We start from the raw sequence: 27,729 nt of genomic DNA, 5'->3' as shown, positions 1-27,729 counted from the left end.
AGATACAAATCTCTGGTTTAAAGAGCAAGGAACCCAAATATTGGAAAGCATTTCCAAGCAAATTTTAGAGTTCTAACATCAAGGGCCTAGGCGCAGAGAGTGCTACTGATATGGGTCCCATAGCTGAGAGGGGCCCCCCTTGCATGCCAAAGTTACATGTGTTATATACATTTTTCACCATTTTTGGTACATACGGGCCCTTACAAACTTGTCATAAACAGCATAATATCTAAATATGCTCCAGGACCTGCTCATCATAACGAACTAAGGGGCATCACACGTTACATAGTATGAACTTAGGCACTTTAATGTGGCACAATATGAAGTGGAGGCACTAAAATGGGGCATAATATGAGCTGATGATACTGTAATAATGTGAATCACAGATACTAAGTTGCTTTATGCATACTGGCAGTGCTGACATAACGTGTGTGACATAACATGATAAGGGTACTACTATGGTTCATAAAATAAACAATGGTACTACTTTTGGGCATAATAATAACATTATTATGGTTCAAAAAATTAACAAGGGCATTACTTTGGGGCATAAAATGAACTGCTGCAAAGAAGTTACTCACTGGAAGCATTGGGGCAGGGGGATACATACGGATGACCAGCAGTGGGGATGCCAGCAGTCAGAATACTGACGACTGCATCCAGATGGATGGAATCCCAACAAGGGAAAGGTAAGTATATTTACCTTCCCTCTGTCCTTCCCTAACCCTCCTTACCTGAAGCTTAACCCTGTGTGCTAGTGCCTAACACCAAAGCCCCATACACTACTGTGGCTTCTTCCCCTTGAACGGCCCAGGAGCTTTCCAAGTGGCAGTATCGCATATATATCTTGTGCAGTCTTTTAGCATGTGATCTACCGTATGCGATCCTATTCCCCGTTGCCAGAAGCTGTCCCGGTAGGAGGTCAGATCTGCAAGAAGGTCCAAACTTCAACTCCAATCCAAAGCACACTCGACGCACATCGGAGAAGATGTCAAACACCTGCGATTTGGCCACTTTTTACCAGATTTCTTGGCCTGGTCCATCGTAATCGGATGACAAGTGGCAAAATTGGACAAATGTATAGCCAGCTTAACCCTCGTACCCAACTGCATAACCCTAATTCCCCTTATAAATCCATAACCCTCTCTCTCCACACAGCCAAAATCTAAGCTCTGCATCTTAACCCCCCCCCCCAAGCCTAATGTTACAGTTCCCCGCATACTTACTATCAGGTTGTCGGCAGTTGGGATTACAGTGTCTGCATCCTCATTTATGTCTGCATTTTGGTGCTGGTCTCCTGGTGGTAGTTGAGATGCCGCCATTGGTATTGGGACTGCCTCATCTCAGCGACCAGTACAGGGGCTATGAGACCCGCAAAGTTCTGGCTACTTTATTGAACGACATGGTATTTTCCCTAAAGCCCCATACACACTAGGCAACCCCGCCGACATCAACGGGGGCCCATTGGGGAGTGCCTGCATACACACTTGCTGGCTCTGAGGAGAGCAACGGTGGCGGAAGCAATAGCTGTGCTGGTCGTCATTAATGAGGGCATGCTGGACAACGGAGGGGGTCGTTAATGACACGCATAGTTAACGAGATCAAGCATACACATTATAAGATGAAGTAAAATATATAGCTTTAGCTTTTGAAGAATGACTATTCACTTAATGATATTGATGGGTGTGGGAAGCAACAAAATCATTTTGTTTCCATTCTGAATAACATTAGAAGAGATGGTAAACTTTTAGGAGATGTCAGTTCACCATACTTGCCTACTTTTGAAAATTAGTTTCAGGGAGATTATGGTTGGTAGTAGAATTTTGCACAGTGTCCCATTGAGGGGATGTGTCATGCTCCACCAAAAGGGCATGTATATTTCCAGGTTTCAAGATATTGTGAACGTGGCACCTTGAAGCGTTATTGTGTTCTACAACATCTGAGAGGAATCTTTTAAAATTACTTATATTCAAATGTAGATGAGCCCCAAAGCAGTTAGAAAAGGTGGCCATACACCTACAGATTTATCTGCAGATCTGTCTGGTTGGAACAAAAACATGGTTATGGATGAGAGCAAATGACAGTTGACCATTTGCTTGGAAATTCTGGAAAACTGACAAACTGGAACAAAAACATGATTATGGATGAGTGACAACCAGCCAGATCTGAAGATAAATCTTACTAGTGTATGGGCACCAGATACTATACTTGCTAAAGAAAATTCAATGGAATGTGTAAAGGCCCCCATACATTAGGCCGACTTGTCTGAAAGACAAGTTGGACCTAATGTCCTCTGAGCTCTTCCGGCAGCTCCCCGGGAGAGCTCAATACGATTTGGCACTTGATGTGCCATTTTTCACATGGGATAAATTGCATGCGATTTATCCCATGTAAATTCCCGGGGAGCTGCAGGGGGTCTGGAGTCCGAGCTGGATGGGGTCCAGGGCGGGCAGGAGTCTCCACAGTGTCCGGCTGGATGGTCACTGCGGAGACCGTGCGGTCAGCGGCGGCAGTGTTTTGAAAACAATTCAAACTATAGGCTGGCCACTGAGAGAGGATGCGCTCTCAACCAATCAGCGACCTCGTTGATGATTGGCTGGGAGCGCTCTCTCCCTCAGCCAATCAGCGGCAGGCCTATCGTTTGAATTGTTTTCAAAACACTGGCGCCGCTGACCAGCGCAGTGTTTCTGCAGAGCCGCCCCGGACCCTGCACTTGCCGCCCACCCCGCCGCCCCACTACCACTACATACTAGGTCCCAAGTCGGGTGATCGGACATGCAGCAGGTCCAACCACCCGACGCAGATCCAATGCGCACGGGACTGCGCATCGGATCTGAGGGGGCATCAAAACTAGCCGATTTTGGTCCGATTTCGGCCAGATCCGACTGATCTGGCCGAAATCTGACCTAAATCGGCTAGTGTATGGGCAGCTTAAGGGAATGTTCCTCTATTGTGTTACATATAAATGGCCACAAGACATGCATGTAGACATAGGGATTATTCTGTTTTATCACCAATGCCTGAAAATGGTGCTGATATTTCAATGTAAATGTATCTGTCTCTCATTCCTTTTTTTCCCCAAAAAATGTGGTAGATTCATACCTCCCAACTGCCCCGCTGAACGCAGGATCGTCCCGATTTTTGGGGACGTTCCCGCGTCCCTCCCGCGGCCGGCAGTGTCCCGCTGCAGGGGGGGCAGTTGGGAGCCCCCCCCAATCTAACTGAATAGACATGCGCACAGTGTCTATTCGCGACCGAAAACGGGGGCGCGGGTTAATTTGCATAAGCCGCACCCTCATTTACATACTTCACGCCCCCTTTTCGGGCGCTCGCGCTTCCCTATTCCCTTATTGATAAAGTTGGGACTTATCTAAATTGGTATGTAGATTGTTAGACTAATGAGGGAGAGAGGGAGATTGCTGCTATTTCAGGGAGTCTCCTGCAGAATGCAGGAGGGTAGGTAAAAATGCAGTGCACAGAACCTGAAATCTCAGTGATACACTTGCAGTCTGTTACTGTATGTATTGGAAATGCTCTGAAATCTAGCACAGGTTTATAACTTAAAATGGAAATACAAGTTAAAGAGAAACAAAGTGGGGTTTAGGGTTGCCTTTTTATTTTTACTTTTTATCCCTAATATTAACATTCTTATTAGTCACTAACAAACCACAAAATGTTTTTAGTGCAGATGTTTTAATTTTTCAGAACTCATCCTCCCTGTGAAGGAGTCGCATGTCTCCCCCTAAAATACTGCTCATTTATATTTGTAAGTAACCATGTTAGAGGGAGAGCACCTTGGCCCTGTCTGGTGTGCATGCGGCTGAGCTTTGGAACTAGTAATGCTTCTGTAGCTGTACATGAGATTTCATTGCGATCCTAATTTGTTTCTATATGTATATCATTTATGTTCCTGTTTCTTTCAGGTGCCGTTTTTCCTATTTATAACCTTCTCTGTGTACACCATGCTGCCGCTGGGGATGCAAGCCTGTCTGGTTATCGGCATAATCTCCGGAATGTCCCACATCGTTGTCATTAGTATCACGGTCTTGCTGTACTCTACCACTCGTGACACAATCGCCTTCGAGGTAACCATTGTAATCATTGAGTATGGCTGTTAAACTAAACTAAACGAATACATGGATTTTGTAATTATTTAGTTATGATCGATTTGAGAGACCATAATCCTCCGGGAACTCCATACTATAAAGCCCCATACACGCTAGAGGATATTGTGAACGATATCGCTTAGAAAGGGGCTACTAAGCGATATCTTTCACAATATTGTCTAATGTGTACACTCTTATGGGCCCTACACACATAGCGATGTGTGTAGGGCGACCTAGCTATGCTAGGTCGGGCTGTGCTGCGCCGCTATCGCATAGCACACAGAGCTGACAGCCCACACACAGAGCGAGCTGTCAGCTCTGTGTGCTAAGCGAGCAGACAGCGCCAGTGTTCTCCGGTGGGAGAACCCTGCCGATGCCGAGATTGATGGACACTGTCCATCAATCTCGGCCAGCGATAAAGACGCGCGGGGACGCGCATTGCTGCCGATATAGTCCCCACACACACACCGAGGTGAGGGCATTTTCTAAGCGACTTTGCCAAACTAAGCAAAATCGCTTAGAAAATGCCTTAATATCGGCATGTGTGTAGGCCGTATTAATCTCATTAACGATGCGTGGCTAACGATGATTGATGTCTGCTGAACATGCAGGTCAATTTAACTATATAGACAAATGACCTGGATATTTAGCAGGTCCCAGTGACGTCGCTGAGCAATATTGTATATCGATATTGTTCAGTGTGTATCCACAGTGTCGGGACCCACGGCGTTAATTATGTTGGCCGCAGCCTATCGTCTAGTGTGTATGGGGTGGCGCTGAATGGTCTGCTGTCATGGAGCACTTCAGATTTTTTGTTTGTTCACTTTTTCAAACATTTTATTGAAATATAGATCAAAATATATAAATGGTAATATATAAAATTGTGTGTGTGTGTGTGTATATATATATATATATATATATATGAGAGAGAGAAGAAGGGAGTGTGTCCAAAGTTAGGTCTAATGTAAAAAAAAAAACCACATACACCCAATAAACACGTACAGTATTTTGGATCAGGACAGCCAACTGTCATAGATTAGAGGACGGTTGGGAGGAGGCTAGGTGTCAGAATAATTTTTTTAGGGATCTATTGTTAATGCAGGTTATAATTGTTTCCAAGGAAATTGTAAGTTACTGTATGTAGAACTTGTAGGGTGTTTCCAGTGAGACGCTGCTTTGATTACTGCGTTTACCAGTAGCTAAATCGATTGCCTCCATAGGAAGAACAACAATGTATTTTTTATTTTTATCTCTAGCTTCTACTCATCTGTTTGTTTTTCTTTGTGCTGATTTGTTTTGTGTTGATTTACACTGTTCCCTTCTGCTAAATAGTCTCTTAAACCATACCTCCCAACTTTTCGACAGAATAGGGACACTAATTATATAAGGTGGGGGGCACCAAAGTTTATCTTGCCTCCGGGAAACTGGGACTAACTTATGCCAGCAGGCACACCAGCTTGCCCCCACTCATTTAAAGGGCATGAGCTAAAATCTTTCCTAGTACACTAAAGTAGCTAGTGCCATATCTGGGTGTATTGTTCATTGCATATTCAATATGTTTAGTAAAAATGTAAAGCATATTTCCTGGTGGCCATTGTACAATACCGAGCACAGTTCATGGTGGACATTGTACAATAATGAAGTCGGGCTCCTGGGGGCCATAGTATAATACCGAGCCCGATTCCCGGAGGCCGTTCTATAATACTGAGCCCACCTCCAATCTCTTACTACCCATTTCCTCTCTGCTCTGTCCTTCGAGGCCATAGTTTCTATCTGCACCCCCTCCAAGTCTAGTTTAAATACTCCTTCAACCTTCTACTGTAGGTGGCGGCTATGGACCTTCTAAGATATCACCTCCACGCTTCAGTTTAGCCTGTGAATTGAGTACTGGTGGCAGTGTGGTGTTGGTGGGTGCTGAGAAACCTTACACCAGCCCTCCGAGTACCTGTATTTTTATTCCTGCAAAAAAATCACTGGACCATTTCAGTCAGGGTTGCCTACCCTCCCGGATTGGCCTGGGAGGATCCCAAAAATCGGGTCCCCCTCCCGGCCCCCTGGAAAGGTGGGCAATCCTCCCGGATTCTCCCTCACCCTTGGCATCTGACCTGCCGCCTCCTTAAATTACCGCGATTTGCGGATTTACGCGAGGAAGGGCAGGGCTAAATATGCAAATCATGCCATGTAGCCCCACCCTCCCGAGGTCCCGCAAATCTGGGGGATTTTCAGTATTGGGGGCGGGGCTTGATGACATCTATATCAGACCCCCGCCCCCAGAAGTGATGCTGTCAGTCTCCTCTCCGGGCTTTTCCTGGAGAGGAGAGTTTAAAAGTAGGCAAGTATGGTTTCAGTGCAGGTTTTGCTTTAAAAATGAGCTTCAGCCTACAACAGGGAAGCAATATACTGAGTAGGAAGTGGGTCAGGTCAGCTGTCAATCATGGCTCTTTGAAAAGCCCTCCGTTCTGAAAGGGCTATGTGTGAGGAAAAGGTAGTGAGCAGAACTAAATTAACTACAACAGAATGATATTCCTAATTACATATTGAGAGTAGTGCACCTGGTACAATATGATTCCACTACATTGTAATTGTACACTAAAATCCTGGAACAATGGGGCTTTGTGATTTTAGAGGGGCCCTCTTCAGGGCTTAGATTGCACATGGGAATTGTAATGCAATATATAATGTAACTTTAGATTTTATCATTCCAATTTAATTCTAGTACCTTAAGGTGCCCATACATGGTACAATTGCTGTATGCGATTGAGATGCGTGGTCCCTCGCTCACCTCAAAAAGTATATTTTTTGTACTAGATTGCATCTCATTGCAAAATGTGTGCGATGAGATGCGATGCGATCTAGTCCGTGTTTGGGCACCTTTACGCATATAAGTGTGGACGTGCCGTCGTTGGGTCGACAATAATAATTGGTCAATAAGCCTTCTATAAGCCATAGATTGAAACATGAAAAGGTCGACATACCATAATACCATAAATCAATATGGTCAAAGGTCGACGTAGACACTAGGGATGCCAATCCCAGGGCTTTATTTTTCAATCCCGGGATTCAGGATTGAAAAATGCCTAATCCTGGGATACCCGGGATTGAGTTCGTCAATATAATGACAAACATTAGTCCCCCCCAGTGTTCCCTCTAAGCTGTGCGCACGTGCGCGCGCACACACCTCGACGAGCGTGCGCACAGACATTACAACTGAGCGCACAAAGCAGCAGTGGTCCCTTTTTGCAGTTGTGGACTCAATTAATGTGTGCTTCACCCATTAACTACATTGTGTACTCTATTTTGAATGTTTAAATGTTTAATATCATTTTGAAGTAAAGTTAACACATATGCTGAATGTCATTTTCCAGTTATATATAAGTGATGCACAAAAATGTAAATTTCATTCCAAAGTTGCACAGCCAAAATCTTTAGCCGCACACAGCCTTCATAAAATTAGAGGGAACATTGGTCCCCCCCCAAACCCAGTCTCACTCACCCGGCCATTGGTGCGGGAGCCGGGCAGTGGTGTTCAGAGGCCGGCGGCGTTGATTGGGGGCCGTGTGGGGGTGCTATGGAGGCGGGCAGATGTGCGGGAGCTGGGCAGAGCTGGTCTGTAGGCGGACGGCGGAGTAGCCGGGCGGTGGTGCAGGAATGGGGCAGCAGACATCAGGTCACGCTGCACGCAGCCGCAGAGCAGCACGCCGGGGTTTGGGAGTAGACGGCAGCGTCTGAGCTGGTCTCAGCGCTGCCCGACATTAGATTTGCGCATGCGCAGGCCAATCCCGGAATCCCGGGATTTGAAGCTCCAATCCCGGGATTCAAATCCCAGCGTTTTTAGGCCCGAATCCTGGAATCCCGCCGATCCCGGGATTGGCCACCCTAGTCAACCCATGTAATAGGTCAACATGGGAAAGTTCAACATGAGTTTTTAAAAAAAATTCCAAAAAAAGGTGGTTTTTTTTTTTACTTTACATTCCAAGTTAGATTACAGTAGTGCCAAATGCATGGCAAGCGAAGTGGTACACTGATACGTTGTCCATGTTGATGTTTGTTGGCAAAGTGAAAAAAAAAACGTATGTCAACCCTTTTCACATCATCCTATTGCTTGTGTCGATCTTTTGCCTCTTTTTGACCTACGGCATGTCGACCTTTCATATGTCCACATGGCTTGTTGACCTTCTTACTGTAAAACTTATGACCAGGCTTGCCTACCCTCCCAGAATGGCCGGGAGCCTCCCAGAAATCGGGTCCTTCTCCCGGCCCCCCAGAAAGGTGGGCAAGTCTCCCGCATTCTGCTAATTGCCCCCACTCCCCCCTTGCCCGCTGGTTTAATTACCTGAAATCACGGAGAGGGGGCGTGGCTAAAATGATGCGATTGCGGCATTTCACATCATTTAAGCCCCACCCCTCTCCGGCCTGTGAATCACGTGTTTTCCGGCACGGGGGCCAAATTATATCAGACTTGCTCCCGCCCCCCTGATGTGTTGCCTCTCCGGGCTTCTCCCGGAGAGGTGAAATTAAAAGTAGGCAAGTATGGACCCATACCCAGACATACAGCATATTCAAAAGCACTTCTGTACCTTACAGAATGCAGGAGGGTAGGCAACTATGATGTAACAGTGTAATATGGGATACTGTAGGTGAAATGAGGGAGATTGCTAGACCAATGAGGGAGAGAGGAAGATTGCTGCTATGTCAGGGAGTCTCCTGCAGAATGCAGGAGGGAAGGTACAGTACCTATGATGTAACAGTGTAATGTGGGCTAGGTGACATGAGGGAGATTGCTAGACTAATGAGGTAGAGAGGGAGATTGCTGCTATGTCAGGGAGTCTCCTGCAGAATGCAGGAGGGGAGGTACCTATGATGTAACAGTGTATTGTGGGATAGATGACATGAGGGAGATTGCTAGACTAATGAGGGATAGAGGGAGATTGCTGTTATGTCAGAGAGTCTCCTGCAGAATGCAGGAGGGGAGGCAGCTATGGTTTAGAATGCCAATGCAGATTCATCAATTCTTGATGATGACTATCCGCAGTCATATTTGCCGGATTTCCTATTCCCCTCTTCCGCAGTATGATTAGCATGGCAGCAACATTATATGAAGCCATGGCCGACTACTTGTCTGATCCAAATCGCCTTCCAGTTCCAGCTGCTGCAGGAAAGACTCTCATTTGATTTGTAAAGGGAGGAAAACAGATTTGACTTTAATTTCATTTACAATTACTGTTCATACCGAAAATGCAAGTTTCACTTTTATTAATAACTGTCCGCACACTATTCTCTCGAGTGTGTAATACGATTTGACCATTTACTGCTGACACGGTCATGTCTCTTCTCTAGGTTATTCTAGGTTATAACCTTACTGTCTTGTTGTGATGCTGTTTTAGAGCTGGAAACATCTTAAGATGTGTGGAATGAAAACATGGATACGTATAAATGGATTTGTGTTTTTTTGTACATGTGTGTTTACCAACGTACGGTGGATTCTTCACAGTTAGAGCGGCGAAAGCACAAATTTAGGGTTTCTGAGCTTTGATATTTTTGGAAAGTGTAATGAAGATCCGTTATTTAAAAAAAAAAAAAAATATAAAGTTTTGTTCATTTAAGCTACATGCAACCTGTTATTTGAGTGGTCAGCACCCCCAATGCGATTTGCCTAGCAGTGAACCCATAACTGCAGTATGATATCACCATGTTAATGGAGATAATGTTAAAGGAAAGGATTGTCTCAACCTAATCAAAAAGTTCAAGCTAAAAGAGACTAAATTCATCCTGCAATGAAAACCACAGAATTCCTTTGTGTTGCATTCATTGGCTACTGCATTGTTTAAATGTAGTTTACATAGCTGCCTGGCTGTCGCTGCGTTAAACTGATTACCTCGAAGTGTGAGTCAGCTAGAAGTGTGAGTCAGGTCACATTACTCCATGATCTCATATCCTCTGCAGACAAGCCTCTGGCGTGACTGTGATGTCAGCCTTTCATACACTGTGCAGCTACACCTATTCTATTGTTAGAACCACATTACATAGGACTAACAAAGAGGACACATAAGAGCAAGGCTAGTTAATGTGTGTATAAGCCAAATCAGAGCTCGTGTACTGTTAGCCAATCAGAGCGGCTGCTGGTGCACATGCTCTGATTGGTTCACAAACCGCTGCTGCATTTTAATTGGCTGCCGGCATCATGCATTTAAGAAGCCTGTGCTTCTAGACCTGCTGAGTCTGGTGGTTAGTGAAGGTGGGGGGGCTGGAAATCCTGAGACCAGAATTGTACTTATTGCAGGTATCAGGAAAACAGTGGCCACCATTACTTTCCTACCACTTACATATTTCATTACGTTCAAATCTTGACTTTGCATGTGGGCACAAAATGATAAAGTGGAGAGAGCTAAAGTACCCTACCAACCAGCTAAAGGGCCTTATTCTAGTTCACTCTTCCTGACAAAATCCTTCTTAACACTTTCCATCTGCATTCGATTCAATGCGCGCTCCCGTTTTCTCAAAATTGGATAGAAAAATCTACTGTGCAGCCAAGGAAATCTCGATCCAGTAAATCGAATGAGTACATTGTGAAATCGAAATAGAATCAAATGCAAAAGTACAGATCTAATGCCAAATCGAATGGGATGATCTAATGCCAGATCTAATAGAGAGTCGAATCTAACATCGAATCTAACATCAAATCTAAAGCAAATCTAAGCGTGTGTACATGGCTATAGATGGACAAAACCATGTGCACTGCAGGGGGGCAGATGTAACTTGTGCAGAGAGAATTAGAATTGGGTGAGTTCTTTTGTTTCTGTGCAGGGTAAATACTGGCTGCTTTATTTGTACACTGCAATATAGATCTCACTTTGAAGTAAAACCCCACCAAAATCTAACTCTCTCTGCACAAGTAACATCTGCCCCACCTGCAGTGCACATGGTTTTGTCCATCTAAGAAGGAATTTGTCAGAAAGAGTGAACTAGAATAACCCCCACAGTACCAGCCAATCATCTTATCACTCCGCAAGGCTTAGTACATCTGCCCCTATATGAGGTATGAGTGTTCTTAAAAGTACTCGTCACCTTAGAAATGGACCATGCAAACTTTTTGTACACACTGGTGATGCATGAACTTCCCATATTAACCATTGCAGAACCTGAAGGCCCCCATACACTAGGGTGAATTCTTTGAGGGGAGAAGTCGCCCATGATCCACCTTGAACCGCCTGGGAACCTGCCGGTCACAGGACTGCATATGATACACCGTATGCAGTTATTTGGCATACACTGTATCATACAATCCCAGCCAAGTCTGCTGATGCCATCGCCAGGCTCCGAGGAAATGCGCATGCAATTTGGACCCTTTTCATGCGATTTATCTCTGCAATCGCATAAAAAGTCACCTTGGCACTCCATCTATTGTTGAACTACACATCCCAGCATGCCCTGCAACAGTTTTGCTATTTGGCCTTGCTAAAACTGTTGCAGGGCATGCTGGGATGTGTAGCTCAACAACAGCTGTGCAGAGGGCATACGGTCAGTCGATTGACCTAAAGATGGGCGACGGTCATTAGGTCGACATACTGCAAGGTAGACATGGGAAATGGTCGACATGGGACAAGGTTGACAGGTGTTATGGTCTAGGTCGACAGTCAAATGGTCAGCATGGGGTTTTTCACTGGTTCTTGAGCCGACATGTGCCGACAGGCCGTAAATCATGCCCTACCATCCACTAGGGCATGGTCGGAGAATAAAATAGTGTGCCGGAAGCATGGTGAGCGCAGCGGTGCACCTAATCCTATGTCCATGTCGACTGTGTTGACATTCGGGTCAAAAAACAGTGAAAACATCATGTCGACCTAATGCTTGTATCGACCTTAACACCTGTTGAGGACCTTGTCCCATGTCACCCTAGACCCATGTCGACCTTGCAGTATGTCGACCTAGTGGTGTTGACTCAATGATTGTCGACTATCTTTAGGTCGACCCAATGATCCCATTCCGTGCAGAGTGCCAAGGTTTTCCATCACTGCCCTAGTGCAGGGTTGCCGACTTTTTATGTCTCCTCTCCGGGAGAAGCCCGGAGAGGAGACTTTCAGCTGCAGTTCGGGGGGCGGGGCTTGAGCTTTACATAATTAAGCCCCGCCCCCAGGATGGGAAACCCCCCAATTCACGGATCTCCGTGGAGGGGGCGTGGCTAAAATGACGCGATTTTAGCCCCGCCCCCTCTGAGACCCGCGGATTGACGGATTTCAATCCAAAAGTATGGGGAAGACGCCGCAATCGGGGGGGGGGGGGGGGGCGTGGGGGCCCCCGGAATCCGGGAGGGTTGCCTACCTTTCCGGGGGGTCGGGAGGAGGACCCGATTTTCGGGATCCTCCCGGTAATTCCGGGAGGGTCGGCAACCCTGCCCTAGTGTATGGGCACCCTTAGACACAATCTTACAAAATTCTCATCCATAACCATGTTTTTGTTCCAACCAGCCAGATCTGAAGATAAATCTGTAGGTGTATGGCCACCTTTACAGTCACAGATTTGCTGTACTTCTATAACCTTCCCAAATGTGCCGAAGACCTCCACATCTGTGGATGCTCCCTTACAGTAGTCCAGCTTTTTAGCCTTCCTCCCTCCAAGCGGGCCCAAATTTCTAGGTCGACAGTCTCTAGGTTGACTGCTAATGGTAGACAGGGACTAGGCCTACACCGAAAAAGGGTTGAAATATCTTAGGTTGACACTGCCAAATGGTCGACACATGCTTATGTTTGACATAGGCAAGGTCAACAGTCAAAATGTCAACATGAATCTGATGGATGGATAGAAACTTAATTGCTGCTATGGCAACACTTGTTTATGTTTAGAAGCTTTAATAAATATTTTCCTTAGAAACTGGTTGCTACAGGCAACACCATTTGTCTTTTTTCTTTAAAGACGTTTGATACATCTCTGCATGTTGGCATTTTGCCATCTCTGCACCTCTCATATGTGGAATGTGACACGAGCGAAACGAATTTCAGACTCCCAGTATTTTAGTAATTAAGTTCAGAGTTTTATAGCACTTGCTTTGAAGTGATTTATATACATATGTCATTGAGGGCTGATGAAGCAGGGTCGGCATGTTGAAAACATAGGACACAGGGGTTTATTCTAGTTCATTCTTTCTGACAAAATCCTTCTTAGATGGACAAAACCATGTGCACTGCAGGGGGGCAGATGTAACATGTGCAGAGAGAGTTAGATTTGGGTGAGTTATTTTGTTTCTGTGCAGGGAAAATACTGACTGCATGATTTTACACTTCAATATAGATCTCACTTTGAAGAAAAACCCCACCCAAATCTAATTATCTCTGCACACGTTACATCTGCCCCACCCGCAGTGCACATGGGCCCTTATTCTGATCGGTGCGGATATTCCCGCTTGCGTACGGGCCGCCGATGTTTATCGTCTGCGCATGTGCAGAGGTCACTCTGCGCATGTGCAGGCGATTTCGCCGCATGGATTCTTTATACGCCGCACAGGGGGCGTAGAGGGGCGTGAGGGGCTACTTAGCCTCATTACCCTATGCATACGCCCCGCGTTTCATGGGCGTTCCCATTCAAACGCGGGGCGTATGCATGGTAATGAGGCCGTGACGCGTGGGTACGGGGCGGGCATCTGACATCGCCGGATGTCAGCTGCCCGCCCCCATACAAGATTTCACACGGACAAGTGTCCGTGTGGTCTTGTGTGGCGGGACCTGGTGGAGCGTGCGGCCCTGCATTCGATGTTCGGCGACCATCGAATGCAGGGGCTGCTCCCACCATGGAGGAGGCGTATCCCTGTCCACATTCATGCGGACCGCCACATATCCGCATACGGACGGAGGTGGCGATCCGTATGGAAGGCGGGGATTCGCCAAGACGGACATCACCGCATATTTCTGATCGGGCCGCACCGATCAGAATAAGGGCCATGGTTTTGTCCATCTAAGAAGGATTTTGTCAGAAAGAATGGACTAGAATAACCCCCACAGTTACCAAATGAAAGTCTGGACAACCTTTAGCGGCCATTTACCACACATTTTATATCGAAATTGTTCCACTCAGCTTCTGAAATGTCCTATATCAAACAAATCCTGTAAAATGATATGAGCTGATTGGTTGGGACTTTAATCTGTCTTCGCTTTATCTCTCTCTCTAAATCCTCCCTTTAAATGTCAGATGCTACTACTGTATTTAGCTTTACAACCCACATCCAAGCTGTCAAGTAATCAGGAGTTTGTTTGTCTTTTATGGATTTATGGAAGCCCATATAAAATGTTTGGATACAAATAAAAGGACTTCTACATGAATTGCCTCTTAACCCTTCAGAGTGCCAACAAGATGCGCAAAATATCGGCTAAAAATGCCAGCGTCCCTCACATTTGTTATATAAATTCAAATACAAAATGTGAAAAAAAAAATATATTTCCTATATAAAGTAAACATTACAGGTCATAATGATGAATACAAATGTTTGCTTGGCAATTTTCACACCAATTTTGACTAATTCACTTGGGTTAAACAGACAAAAACTAACAACGACCAATCATAATACAAACAAATAAAATTGACCTAGCACACAAAGCACCACATAGGGCGGTATTCAATGAGGCTGATTCGCCAGGTTTTTATGGCCATTTTGTGCTGTAAGGCGAATTTTTGACTAAAACGGTGAATCACCCTATTCAATGACCAGATGGCGAATACATTTCAAGGTTTTTTTCGCCATGATTCACGAGTAGCAATCGCTATCTTTTTATGGTGAAGTGGAATGTGAACTTTTAAAATAAAGTGTTTTGTTTTTACATTTGGTGTCAAAAAATCAGGAATTTTATTCTGAGGAGGGGCATGCTATTTTTATTCATGTGCTGTAAGCACATGAATATATATTTAATTTAAAAAAATATATATATATATATTTTTTTACACAGAGCAGCCAGCAGGGGGCCGCAGCCGAGCCGCGTTTATTAGATATTCATATATTCACTGCACCCGATCATTACATATGCATGATCGGGTGTGGTGAATATGCCCGGTCCCCTGCTGGCACCCCCGGGGGGGCAGCCTGTGCTGCCTGGCACCCGGGGAGCCCACCTCTCCCCCACAAACGTTCTGGGGCAGGCAGGGAGACTTCCATTTCCCTGCCTGCCGCCGTCCTCGGGCTCCCTGCGGCATCGCCGCAGGAGTTAAAATTCGCCAGTCAGGGGCAGTGAGCCCCTGACTCGTTGAATACTGGAGCTGGCGAGGCTCCGGAACGCAGCGAGCAGTGGCGAATGTGCAGCGATTCCTAAACAGGATTCGCTGCACGTCGTCAGTATTCTCATTGAATACTGCCCATTGTCTATATCTACTTGTCGTAGAACATTTTTTCAGAGGTGCTTCTGCTAACCCATAGAATAATGGGATACGCTCATTGGGTCACCAGCAAGTTGTTAGACAGTCATTAGGTCGACATGCATTTAGGTCAACATGAGTCTAGGTCGACATGGGTTAGGTCAACATGGGTTAGGTCAAAAGGTCGACATGGGGGTTTTCACTGTTTATTGAGCCGACATGTGCCGACGGGTGGTATTTCATGCCCTACCATCCACTAGGGCGTGGTAGGAGTATAAAATAGTGTGCCGAGCCCGAAGCATGGCGAGCGGACGCAGTGCACTTTAACTTGTGTCCATGTCGACTATGTCGACATTCGTGTAAAAAAAACCCAGTGAAAATCCCACGTCGACCTTTTGACTGTCGACCTAACCCATGTCGACCTAGACTCACGTCGACCTTCTTGCATGTCGACAAGGACACATGTCAACCTAAATGCCTGTTGACCTAATGGTGTCGACTGCACAACTTTGCTGGTGACCCAGTGATCCACACCCAGAATAATTGGCATAGGTTTTATAAAGTGGCTTGCAGCTTGGCGTGGAAGAGTTAATCATTTTAGTTGAAAAGAAGACTTCTACCGAGAGACCGCCCACTGCTTGGGCTGGTTCATTGGACCAACAGTCTAAACAATGGCCGGTCTGTTTTAGTATATTAACCCTTTGAGTGCCAACATCTGTGAGAATTGCGTAAAATATACACTAAAAATGCCGGCGTCGCTCACATTTGTTATATAAATTCAAATAAAAAAATGTTCTGTACATAAAGATTATACTGTAATTCCTATATACGGTAACATCACAGGTCATTATAATAAATAAAAAATGTTTGCTTGGCAATTTGCGCTCATATTCAATTGATGGCGGATCCATTCCGAAATTCTATTGCCGGAATGGATCCGGCATCTATTATTCAATGCAGCGGCCAAATCTGGATGTCGGAGTTAGCCACTGATTGATGCTCACCCGGCCGGCGCTGGGACCGGGTGAGCGTGGCGGTGGGAGCCGGGAGAGGGTCGCCTGAGCTGCTCTCACCCGACCGATGGCGGGACAGGTGAGTGCGGCAAGTGGGTACAAGAGGCAGCGGACAGAAGGACATAAACCAGGGGTGGCAAAACCTGTCCTCAAGATCTGCCAACAGTTCATGTTTTTCAGGCAACCTGTGGATCTATAGCAGGAATGAATGCAGCATGTTTGAAAATGTGACAGTTAGTAAAGACTACAGCTGTGCAGCAGCTAGGTGATCTGGAAACTGTGGACCGTTGGTAGATCTCGAGGACCGGTTCGACCACCCCTGACATAAACTATATTAGTGTGTATGGAGCTTTAAGTGCACTGGTCTGTTCGTGGAGCTTTGAAATTCTGTCCATGGACTAAAACTGGCCATACACCTGTGGTTTATCTATAAGGGGTGCAGGATTACGGGGCTCACGGCCCCTGTTGTCTACACATATCCTGTTCCTATGTTCTTCAATACTTCCCTCTCCGCAAGTCCTGCGTCAGTAGGGGCAGCGCTGCACAAATCATCTGGAAAATGATCAGACTGCCATTTTCCCAGTGATATGCAGTCAAAAAATTCCTCGGAAAATGGCATCACAGCCATTTTCCTGGAGATCTGTGCATATACAGTAGTCATACAGCACTGGCACATCACCAGTATGTACTCACTTGTGTCAGCAGCTAGAAAGGGAGCCCAGATGCAGAATGCATGCAGACCCCCTCCACTCTTATTAATATGACTCTGAGATGCACCTTAAGATTATTTGTTCAGCAAAATTCAACTATTTGGTTGGTTGGGATGAAAATATGGTAATATATAGGAGCAAACGTTTATTGACTATTTGCACTAACGGACACAGTGCTGTAATGACTTTATGGCGCCTTGTAGGCTACTGGCCATGCTCCCTCACCACATGACTCGTGATGTCATGATGTGGGACAGGGCTGCCAGGAAATACAGCAGCACCTTGAGAGAATCCTCAGGATGCTCCGACAATGCTGCAGCAGTGACACTGGCTGCACGGAGCCACTCCAGGCACTTTGCTAGCCATGTGTATAAAAACCAAAGGAAGAAAATATATGACTAAATGGTGCGCAATAAAACCGATGTGCAGCACTATACAGATAAACACAGTAGAAACACCATGGACTACGGAACACGTGATGCAATGGAATTGTGAATCTGAAGAATAGTGCTCAAAGGTAACTATATCCCAAGGCAATTCAACCTTGTAAATAAATTATATACAAAACCAAAGACACTTGGATGGGTCACAAATAATTGGTAATCCAGATTTTCCGATACTTCCAATTCTCCCCTATTAAATAAAAAGGGGAGAAGAAATAGAACAAAACATAATGCAGATCATTAAATGCTTAACGCGTTTCGGAAATGTTCCTTTGTCAGAAGCCGGTCACACGCTTCTGACGAAGGAACATTTCCGAAACGCGTTAAGCGTGTACCCGCTGCTACATTGTACCTGTGGACCCTGTATGCGTGTTGAGGCAACGGTGAATCCCTGACTGAGGCTCCTTATTCCGGACCAAGGGACACAGGGCGGGATGTATTAATATACATCGCCGCCCGTCCGCTGCGATGCCAGCGCATATGTACTAAGATATGCGGCTGGCATCGCGATGCGGTGATGGAGGAGAAATGAGGAGAAATATTCAATCCATTGGACCCATCTTCTCAAGCTTAAGCCATCTGTCCCGAACCAGACCCAGGACTGCAAGCTCTAACAGGATCTTTTGAGTCTTTTGGGTTACTGTCACAGTTTCATATATAATGGCAAGAAGAGAAAAGTGTATGACACATACAAGGTATCAGTATCGGCTGTATATCTTCAGTATGAAATCCCTGTGCACTTTATGGGTGAATATTGTTTTGGCGTTTGTACAAAACAATGATTTGAACATACGCCTATGAACTACTACAGTATTTGTTGGCACAAAATGATGGGGACTCGGTGTAAAATTCTTGATAACCTTTGTTTTACTTTCCAACCACTCCAGCACAATTTTAGAAGAAAACAAAAGTTTTTTTTTCTATTCTGCTTCGTTGTTGTCTTTTAAAAATACATTTCTTGTTAAAAAGAAGACGAGGATGTTGTAATACCAGTGCATGCACCGCATACTCACAGCGCAGCAAGCCACTTGTGTCTCTTACTAACCACTCGTAAGAATTCTGTCACACGTCGTCACTGGCTGCTGCTTATCTTCCAGTGGCTGGGGACCTGATGACAAGTGTCGAGGACAGAGACCAGCAACGCTTCCAATTTGGGATACTGCAGTAACAGGACAGGGATTTTGTTGAAGAAGGTGTTTTTAGCATAGGACCTTATTTAAGACTCACTTAGGGGGGTTATTCTGGTTGACTCGGTAAGCTGCAAGGTTTACTGAGTGCCAGAGAGCCCATCCCGTCGCTACCATGCAAGGGGGGAATGTGTAACGAAAACACATCCCCTCGCATTCCGCCGCCGCCGCTGCAGGAGAAATCATCTCATGGTCCCCCAACCTTCTAATGATATCGCCGGCCTTCGCAAATAAAAGTCAGTGGAGACTGACTTTGATTTGCGGCTGCCGGGACGAAGACATGGCGGATGGCTGACATCAGCCGCCCACCCCGGGGAACACATCGTCCCACGTGCAGTCACATGGGAATACTGGGCGTTCCCATGGGCAACACCTGGCCAACCCCGCTCCCTGTGAATGGCTCGGCGACTATGCAAGTCACCAAAGCCGTTCGCCTGAACATGCGCATAAAAGATCATGCGCAGTCCCCCGACCATGGGAATTAGAATCACCCCCTTAGTGTGTGGACTTGGCACATAATGTCCTGGATAACAATGCTAGTCTTCACACTTGGTCCCATTGGTGTGGGGACTACTGGGGGGACAGGAATGGATAGACAGCAACTAGGTCGACACCACTAGGTCGACATGCATGAAGGTCAATATGACTGAAGGTCGACCGGATCATTAGGTTGATAGGGCCATAAGGTCGACATGGGGAAGGTCAACATGGAGTTTTTCAATTTTTTGTCCCGAATGTCGACACAGTCTACATGGACACTAAAAGTGCGCCGTGTCCCCTCACATGGCTCCCTGTGCTCGCCATGCTTCTTCTCTCACCATGCCCTAGTGGATGGTAGGGCATCAAGTACCGCCTGTCAGCACATGTCGGCTCTAAGAAAAAGTGAAAACCCCATGTCGACCTTTTGACTGTTGACCTAATGACCCTGTCGACTTAGCCCCATGTCGATCTTCAGACATGTCGACCTAGTGGTGTCAATCTAATGCTTGTAGACCTAGTTGTTAGAGATTTAGTGACCATATACCAGATGGGACACACCCATGATGCAAAGAGAGCGGCAGGCAGAGGGGACTCTCAACTGACACCCCCCCCCACACACACACACACACACACACACACACCTTCTCCTACCAGTGCACTATTGTCTATTTCGTGATGATTCAAAAAATAGGTAAACAGGGGGTGCCATTGCTATGGGATACAGAAGGTTATGGAGCCTACTTCGGGGGTCAATCTCAACTGCACTCAGGTCATAAAGTTGTATGGAATAGCCTGCTAAGAACTGCGTGGCATAATGTCAAGTGGGGGCATGGTGTGGCATGTGTGCTGTCAGCAGTACAATGTGGCATAATATGAACTGTGGGCATTGTATGTGAACTAGGGCACTACTATGGGGGAAAAATAACTAGGGCACTACTATAGCATATCAAATCCTGTGGAAATAGGCGTCTCTCCAGAAGGGTTTGCAACCAAAAGTAATGTTGGTTATAGATTGTCTAGAAATAAAAAAGCAAGCTACATTAGTGACTGCCGTAACATCAGACCTTATTGTGTATTGTCCGTCTTTCACCTTCAAACTTAGCAGTTGGCCCGTTTCCTATATGTATGTATTGCACATCCGCAGGGAAGTGGTTGTGCAACACCATACAACTATTATGCTGCAAGAGGCGCCTATAGGAAATGTTTGTGTAGAAAAGACTCGTCCTGCATGCATCTGCGATCCAAAATCACCGGAACTCCTCTGTCAGATCCAGAAAGTCTGTGGTCTGACCATGCAGACCCTAAGTTAGGCCTACAAAACCGTGCCAATCACCACCTTTCCTCCTCTTGCCCCCCACCCCAAGCATTGCATCCTGTAAATCAGACTACGTCTTAAGGCCCATACACACTAGAAGATTCATTTTCCAATCTGGCTAGTGTATATGCACCTTTATGCACTGTCTATCCCATGAGTCTTCAAACTGTGGCCCTTTAGATGTTGTGGAACTACATGTCCCAGCATGCCCTGACAGTTTTGGCATGCTCTTATAGGAAAAAATGTGGCAATGCATGCTGGGACATGTAGTTTCACAACATCTGGAGGGCCACAGTTTGAAGACCCATGGCCTATCTCTTCAGTGACACCCCTGTCTGCCTTCCCATCCAGGGCCCTCTTTCCCATGTGCTTTTCCTTCTCTATCTTTTGCCACTATCTCCTCCTCACTGTGTACAATGGCATCAAACCCTTGGGTTCTGCCATCCTGCTACTTCTGTGGGTATTATGGCTGCTAATGCAGCAATGTTTTTCTACCATGCCCATGCCCTGCATTGTACAGTACTGTAAAGGTCCATACACACTGGGTGATTTTGCCAGGCGTGTATGGGCAATGATGATGGGGAGAATCACTGGGCTGAAAAACCCTCAGTGCATATACAGAGCATTTTTCGCACGTTTCAGCGATTTTTTTTTTTTTTTTCCCCAGGTTGGACGACTTTCTGTAGCAGAATGCTATGGAAAGCCGTCCAATCAGTGGCTCATCTGCTGGTAATACCAGCAGATGAGTGGTTGGGCTAGCAATTATGCGGGAGCGCACATCAGCGCTCATCGATGCAGCGTACACACTGGGCGGCTTTCAAGGTGAAAGCTGCTCAAACGAGTAAACTGAACGTCTTTAGGCTCAAAGTTGCCCAGTGAGTATGGGCCATAAGACCTTTTTTTTTTTTGTTGCTCTTGTCCCTTGTGTTGCCATTTATTATTATTTATTATTATTACTATTATTGGTTAAAACCTGTCAAAATGATGGCTTAGTTTCCATCTTTGTACATACGCAATGCAATGTTTTGGCAAAACAACCACTTGCAGCCTATGGGGTGTAGAGATGGTCGAAACGGATCATTAAGCTGAGCCGGGACCCGACGAATCTCTCGGTGGAAAGATCTGTATCTTTTAGACGGATCCTCGGCTCGCTTTAAAAAAAAAAGGTGGAATATACATGACCGAGTAAAAACACTGATCGATGGCTGGGTGCAGAATCGCCATCTATGGCAACCATCGATGGGGTCTGCACCGATGGCCATCCCTGGCAGCAGCAGCAGCTAATCTTTCTATCACTTGTAGTCACAGCACTGTACTCAGTTCTCCAGAGGTAGTACATCTCAGCTGCCACAGGTGGCAGCACTGAGATCAGGAAAATGCATTGTAAACTGAAACGGATCACCTTTTTGGGATCGGCGGCTCATTCGGTCTGCAATGGGATCCTTTCAAAAGATCCGGTTCGTTCACGAACGACCCATCTCTAATGGGGCGACATCTATATCATCTGATGGTTGCCGACCATTGAATGATGTGGAAGGTGCACGCATACCTAAGTGCCTCTCATTACCCTTAGATATTATGCACCCATGACAGGAACAGGGCGGGCAGCGGACATCCGATGATGTCAACTGCCCACTCCCCCCCCCCCCCCCCCCCCCAGTACCCGCAAGACCGGGCGATTTTTTATGGGAATACCCAGCTGGATGTTCCCATGGGTGAATCCCCCGGCCCCCAGGCTCAGGTGCATGCGTCCGGCAAACATTCTGTTCGCCTTGGCAGCCGGCACATGCCCAGAAATGCGCATTTAAAAAAACATTGTGCTCGCATCCAAGTGTGTAGACCAGAATAAACCCCTTAATCTCAAAAAGACGAGGAAGATTTATCCTTTTATAAATAGCGATTATGAACCATTTCTAGGATATCTGTACATTTCTGCAGCTGTAACGCTCTGTTTCTTCCAGCTTATTGCAAATGCCATTATATTCATCTGTGGAAATCTAATGGGAGCGTTTCACAAGTACCACATGTTGGATGCGTCAAGGGACCTGTACAGTTATACCGTGAAGTGTATTCGGGTAAAGATGAAGCTCGAACTTCAAAAGAGGCAGCAGGTGAGAGATTCCGGTCATTTAATGTAAACATTCTAAAAGAATTTGTAAGAGTCTCTGAATAATCCCAATTGATTACTTACCTCTTAACCATTATCAGGAGTCAGGACCAAATAGAATTTACCAGTGTTCCAAGGATCCCTGTCCCAATTTGAATTAAAACTCACTCTTTTGTTGAGGTGCGAGTCCGATCCAAGAACAGATAGATGAAAGAAAAATATAAAAATATATGGTACTTATGTAGTATCTGGGCTGCCGATTTTTTGATTGTATGCCTTAAGTTAAGGCATACAATCAGATGCGATGCGATATCGCATCGCATCGCATCGCATCCGATATCGGATGCGATGACCCGATTTTTCCATAGGAATCAATGTTAAAATGATTCCTATGGAAAAATGGGTCCTTTTCATACCCCTACTATCCAAGTGGGCATGGAGTTGGATATAAACCTGTGGCGAGCGTAGCGAGCCACCGAGCCCGAAGCGTGGCGAGCGAAGCGAGCCCCGCGAGGGGACGGTATTCGTCCCCTCGCCACGCTTCGGGCTCGGTGGCTCGCTACGCTCGCCACAGGTTTATATCCAACTCCATGCCCACTTGGATAGTAGGGGTATGAAAAGGACCCATTTTTCCCATTGAATTCCATGTTAAAATGGACTCAGTCCATTTTAACATTGATTCCTATGGAAAAATCGGGTCATCGCATCGCATCGCATCGAATCGCATGGTCGCATGCGATGCGATGCGATCTCCCGATCCGACCCGATTTAGAAATCGGCAGCCCAGATACTACATAAGTACCAAATATATATATTTTTTTGTTGTTGCAGTTTGTAGATCAGATCAGAGGTGACTCAAGTTCTTATTTACATAGTACACTGGATGCACTTTGCAATAAATCCTGGCGTATGCTGACTTTTTCTTTGAAAGCCTTGGAAAGTAGAGCTCTAAAGTTTACAGTGGTGCACGATGCATTTGTTCAAAGTCCGACCTCTTCCCACTTCAATAAGTTTCTGAGGTTTTTTTCTTTTTTTTTTTAAATACAGCACTGGACAAGATGCAATATTAATACAAATGTGAGCTTAGAACATTGGGGCAGATGTATTAAGCCTTAACAAGAGATAAATGCAAGGGTGATAAGGAGAGATAAACGTCCAGCCAATCAGCTCTTTACTGACTTTTTTCAAACACAGCCTGTAACATGTCAGTTAGCAGGTGATTGGCTGGACGTTTATCTCTCTCCTTATCACCCTTGGATTTATCTCTTGTTAAGGCTTAATACATCTGCCCCATTGTATGAAAACTAAAAGCAGCAATGCGCCTTCTACTTGCTTTGCAAAGAACACTGGCCACTGGCCTGCACAAGCCCCTGTTTCTCTGCAAATGCTACAATATTATTCCTTTTTTGCAAAAATCTAGATGCAACTGCTCAAATCGGAGCTCTAGGCCACAGACCTACATCTGTCTGTGGAATTGTCCCCAAAAATCACTCTGCGTCTAGCTTTGCGAGGTCTGCAAATTCACTTGAAAAATGTGTTTTGGGGGCCTGATTTAGACACGAAATTCAATCTCCATAGGAATCTCGTGATTTTTTTTTTTTAATCAAACGTTGGAGGCTTTAGGCCTGGAATAAGCATCTTCGAGCACTTATGGGCAATTCAGACTCCTAACAACGTCATTCATATATCCACTTGTAACAGAGTGGGTGCTAACTAAGCAGCAGCGGAACATTCACATGTCCAGTAGATGGAATTGTACACTTTTCATAGGTGTATGAAGAGATTCCTCTGACTTCAGATGGAGCCTCTGAACCGAGGATGGGGCTAGTGGAACTGCGGAATGAGGATATTGCTGGTCACTTTCACCAACAGATCTACGGGGTGGCGCTTAAGGTTTAACTCTGAATCAGGCTGAGTATGTACCATAGATGCAAATCCTTTGGCCAGAAGACTTGAGTTGTTTTTGCAGCGCCTTCCAAATTCATACGACCCGGGGTGCGTTTGTGGTACCACAAAGCAGAACTGTTGTAAATGAGCTTTAACATCTTCCTGCTTGGTTAAATTAAAATGCTAATGTGTGCGAGAAGCGTTCATTTTGCTACTAGTCAGTGGCAGAACTCTGGGAGGCAATGGAGTCATCTGCCGCCGGGCTCCTGCTCTCAAGGGGGCACCTCTCTTCCCCTGCAAGTTTAAATCCATTAATTGAAAGCCATTGAAATCGCTTCTGTGGCTGAGTTCTGAAATATACAGTGTTCTTTCTCTCTCTATCTCTCTCTCTATCATATATATAATATTTCATAAGAGACATATATATATTATTATATAAGGTTGTGTGCGTGTGTATGTGTTGGGGCACCAATATACATCTTGCCTCCGGGCAACTGGGATGAACTTATGCCACTGCTACTAGTGTAGTCTTAACGTGCTTTAAGTTCAATGTAAAGGCTTCTTCAGAAATAATCCAAATTAAGTTATATCCGGTATGTATGACGCATTGCAAAGCACAAAAAAATGATCAATCTGTTCAATAGGAAGGTAACTGTGGCCCTTATTCTGATCGGTGCGGCCGGATCCGATTATGCGGCCAGGACCGTGCGTGCGAAACCCCGCCTTTCATACGGATCGCCAACTCCGTCCGTACGCGGTAAGAAGCTGGCCGAACGGACCGCATGTGTATTTTTCATGGAATACGCCTCCTCCATCTTAGGGAACCTCCCCCATCATTCGATGGTCGCAGACCATCGAATGCAGGACCGAGTGCTCCACCAGCTCCCGCAACCTCAGACCACACGGACATTTTTCCGTGCAAAAGCAGGGATCTGGGCGGGCAGCTGACATCCGGCGATGTCATATGTCCGCCCCCTACACGTGCGTCACGGCCGCATTACCATATGTACGCCCAGCGTTTGCATGGGAACGCCCATGAAACGCGGGGCGTATGCATATGGTAATGAGCCCAAATAGCCCTTCACGCCCCTCTCCACCCCCTGTTCGTAGTGTTCACATTTCATGCGGGATTTGGCCGTACGCCCCGCTCGCACATGCGCAGAGACGCCTCTGCACATGCGCAGACACAAAACTTCGGCGGCCCGAACGCACGCGGATATTACCGCACCGATCAGAATAAGGGCCTGAGTTGTTAATTGGTTATTGCATGTATATTCAGGATACAGTATCTACCAAACAGAAATTGCTTTATGCTCTATCTCTCCCTAATTCTTTCTAATTCTTATTTTTCCTTCTCCACTTCCTCTTCCTTTTTTCCACTCCTGCTACCACTCTTTCTCATTTTTACATACTATAACATAAGCATTACCCAATGTAATTGCCATGCCTGACACCCTTCCCAGGAAAGCCTGCTGTTGTCCGTACTTCCTGTTTATATTTCCATGGAGATGAAGTTGGCTATTAAGGACAGGCTTAAGGAAACGAATGATATTCGCCAACCGGACAAAAACTTCCATAGCTTATATGTAAAGCGGCACCAAAATGTCAGGTAAGTTAGCACAACCTCAAGGAAGACATAACTGTGCAGAGGATACATACCGTTACCCTCATTCTGCCAAAACTAGCCCAAGGTCTGTTCACAAATTCCTCTGTCATCCTACAGCATCCTCTATGCAGATATTGTGGGCTTCACTCGGCTCGCCAGCGACTGTTCTCCCAAAGAGCTTGTGGTCATGTTGAATGAACTGTTCGGAAAGTTTGACCAGATTGCAAAGGTGAGGCACTACAATATGGGTTGGGTGTAAAGTCATTTTTATACAATATAAGCTGATTCTACTTAGCCATTGATTATGAGATAAACCTTTTGTATCATAGATCAACAAAACAGCTACTTAACGTTATTTGCATTTGTAAAACTAATGTTGAAGTTAATGTATCGCTAGAATATGATTGGTTGCGATTTGCAACACTTGACACCTATAGAAAGTAGAGTGAATCTCCCGCCAAATCTGAGTGCTAAGGGCCAGGACACACATAAGGGCACGACTGGTACCATTCAGCGGGATCTGCTCTGATGCATGGGGCCTGCACACAGGGTCCTATTCGCCCGCCCACGCATTAGTGGCAGGACCGGACAGCGGCCAGATTTCTAGGTCAAAGACATACATTCAAATGTATGTGTTCGCACAGTGTGGCTGCGCTGCACTGTGTAACACCAGAATTCCGGTCGGCAGTGGCCGGATCCTGTTCTGTGACACCCCCTCCCCGCTTCTTCCTTGCAGTCAAGCCGGTCCAGCTGAACAGGACCCGATTGTCCACTATGTGTGGCCTGGCTCTAAGAGACAGAGGGCCAGATGCACTAAGCTTCAAAAGTGATCAAATGGAGAGTGATAAACAGCCAACCAATCAGCTCCTACCTGCCATGTCACAGACTGTGTTTGAAAAATGTCAGGTAAGAGCTGATTGGCTGGCTGTTTATCACTCTCCATTTTATCACTTTTGAAGCTTAGTGCATCTGGCCCAGAGACAGAAGGATGCTTAGCGCACTGTGTAGAAACACTAATCCCATGTTCTAGCGTATATAACAACAGCTGACTCCCAATGCATGCATACATGCCTTCCTGTAAATATGTAGCGTGACAAGCTAAAAGAATACAAGTCCTTTTGAATGAAGTGTTCAGAGGATTTCTATGTGGATTATTAAAGGGCATGTAAGTGTTTCCCTAACGTCAATTGTATCCTATTTAGGACATCAAATAACATTTCGGAGTGAGATAACTGTGCCCTGAGTCACTCTGGGCAGCAATGGAAAACCCTACTCACTATGAATTTATCCTGTATGATAAGGTGCAACATTATCTCAAAGTAGTCTGCACCACAGTAGGCAGGGTAACATTTAACACATCACTCATTTTTATAAGGAGAGATCAAAATAGAGCATCAAATAATACCTAAAAATACATAGGGCAGTATTCAATGAGGCTAATTCGCCATCTTTGATGGTGAATGTGTGCTATTTTCGTGTTGGAAAGTGATTTTTTTTTTTAGAGTCAGAAAGTGAATCGCCCTATTCAAAGTGCACTTTTC

The 27,729-nt window shown here is 45.7% G+C and overlaps 1 protein-coding gene across 5 annotated transcripts in view; it reads left to right on the top strand.

Annotated features, from left to right (window-relative positions):
* Positions 1-27,729, top strand: part of ADCY7 (adenylate cyclase 7) — a 164,379-nt gene that overhangs the window by 74,444 nt on the left and 62,206 nt on the right. For all 5 annotated transcript variants that reach the window (XM_083165369.1, XM_083165373.1, XM_083165372.1 and 2 more), the window contains exons 4-7: positions 3,924-4,085; positions 22,550-22,699; positions 26,046-26,191; positions 26,306-26,417. In XM_083165369.1, coding sequence (XP_083021495.1) covers positions 3,924-4,085; positions 22,550-22,699; positions 26,046-26,191; positions 26,306-26,417 — 570 coding nt within the window. The remainder of the gene's footprint in view (positions 1-3,923; positions 4,086-22,549; positions 22,700-26,045; positions 26,192-26,305; positions 26,418-27,729) is intronic.

The sequence above is a fragment of the Crinia signifera genome, chromosome 11 (assembly GCF_055691185.1).
Source record: "Crinia signifera chromosome 11, ASM5569118v1, whole genome shotgun sequence".
Taxonomy (NCBI): Eukaryota; Metazoa; Chordata; class Amphibia; order Anura; family Myobatrachidae; genus Crinia; species Crinia signifera.
This window is presented reverse-complemented; position numbering and strand designations above follow the sequence as displayed.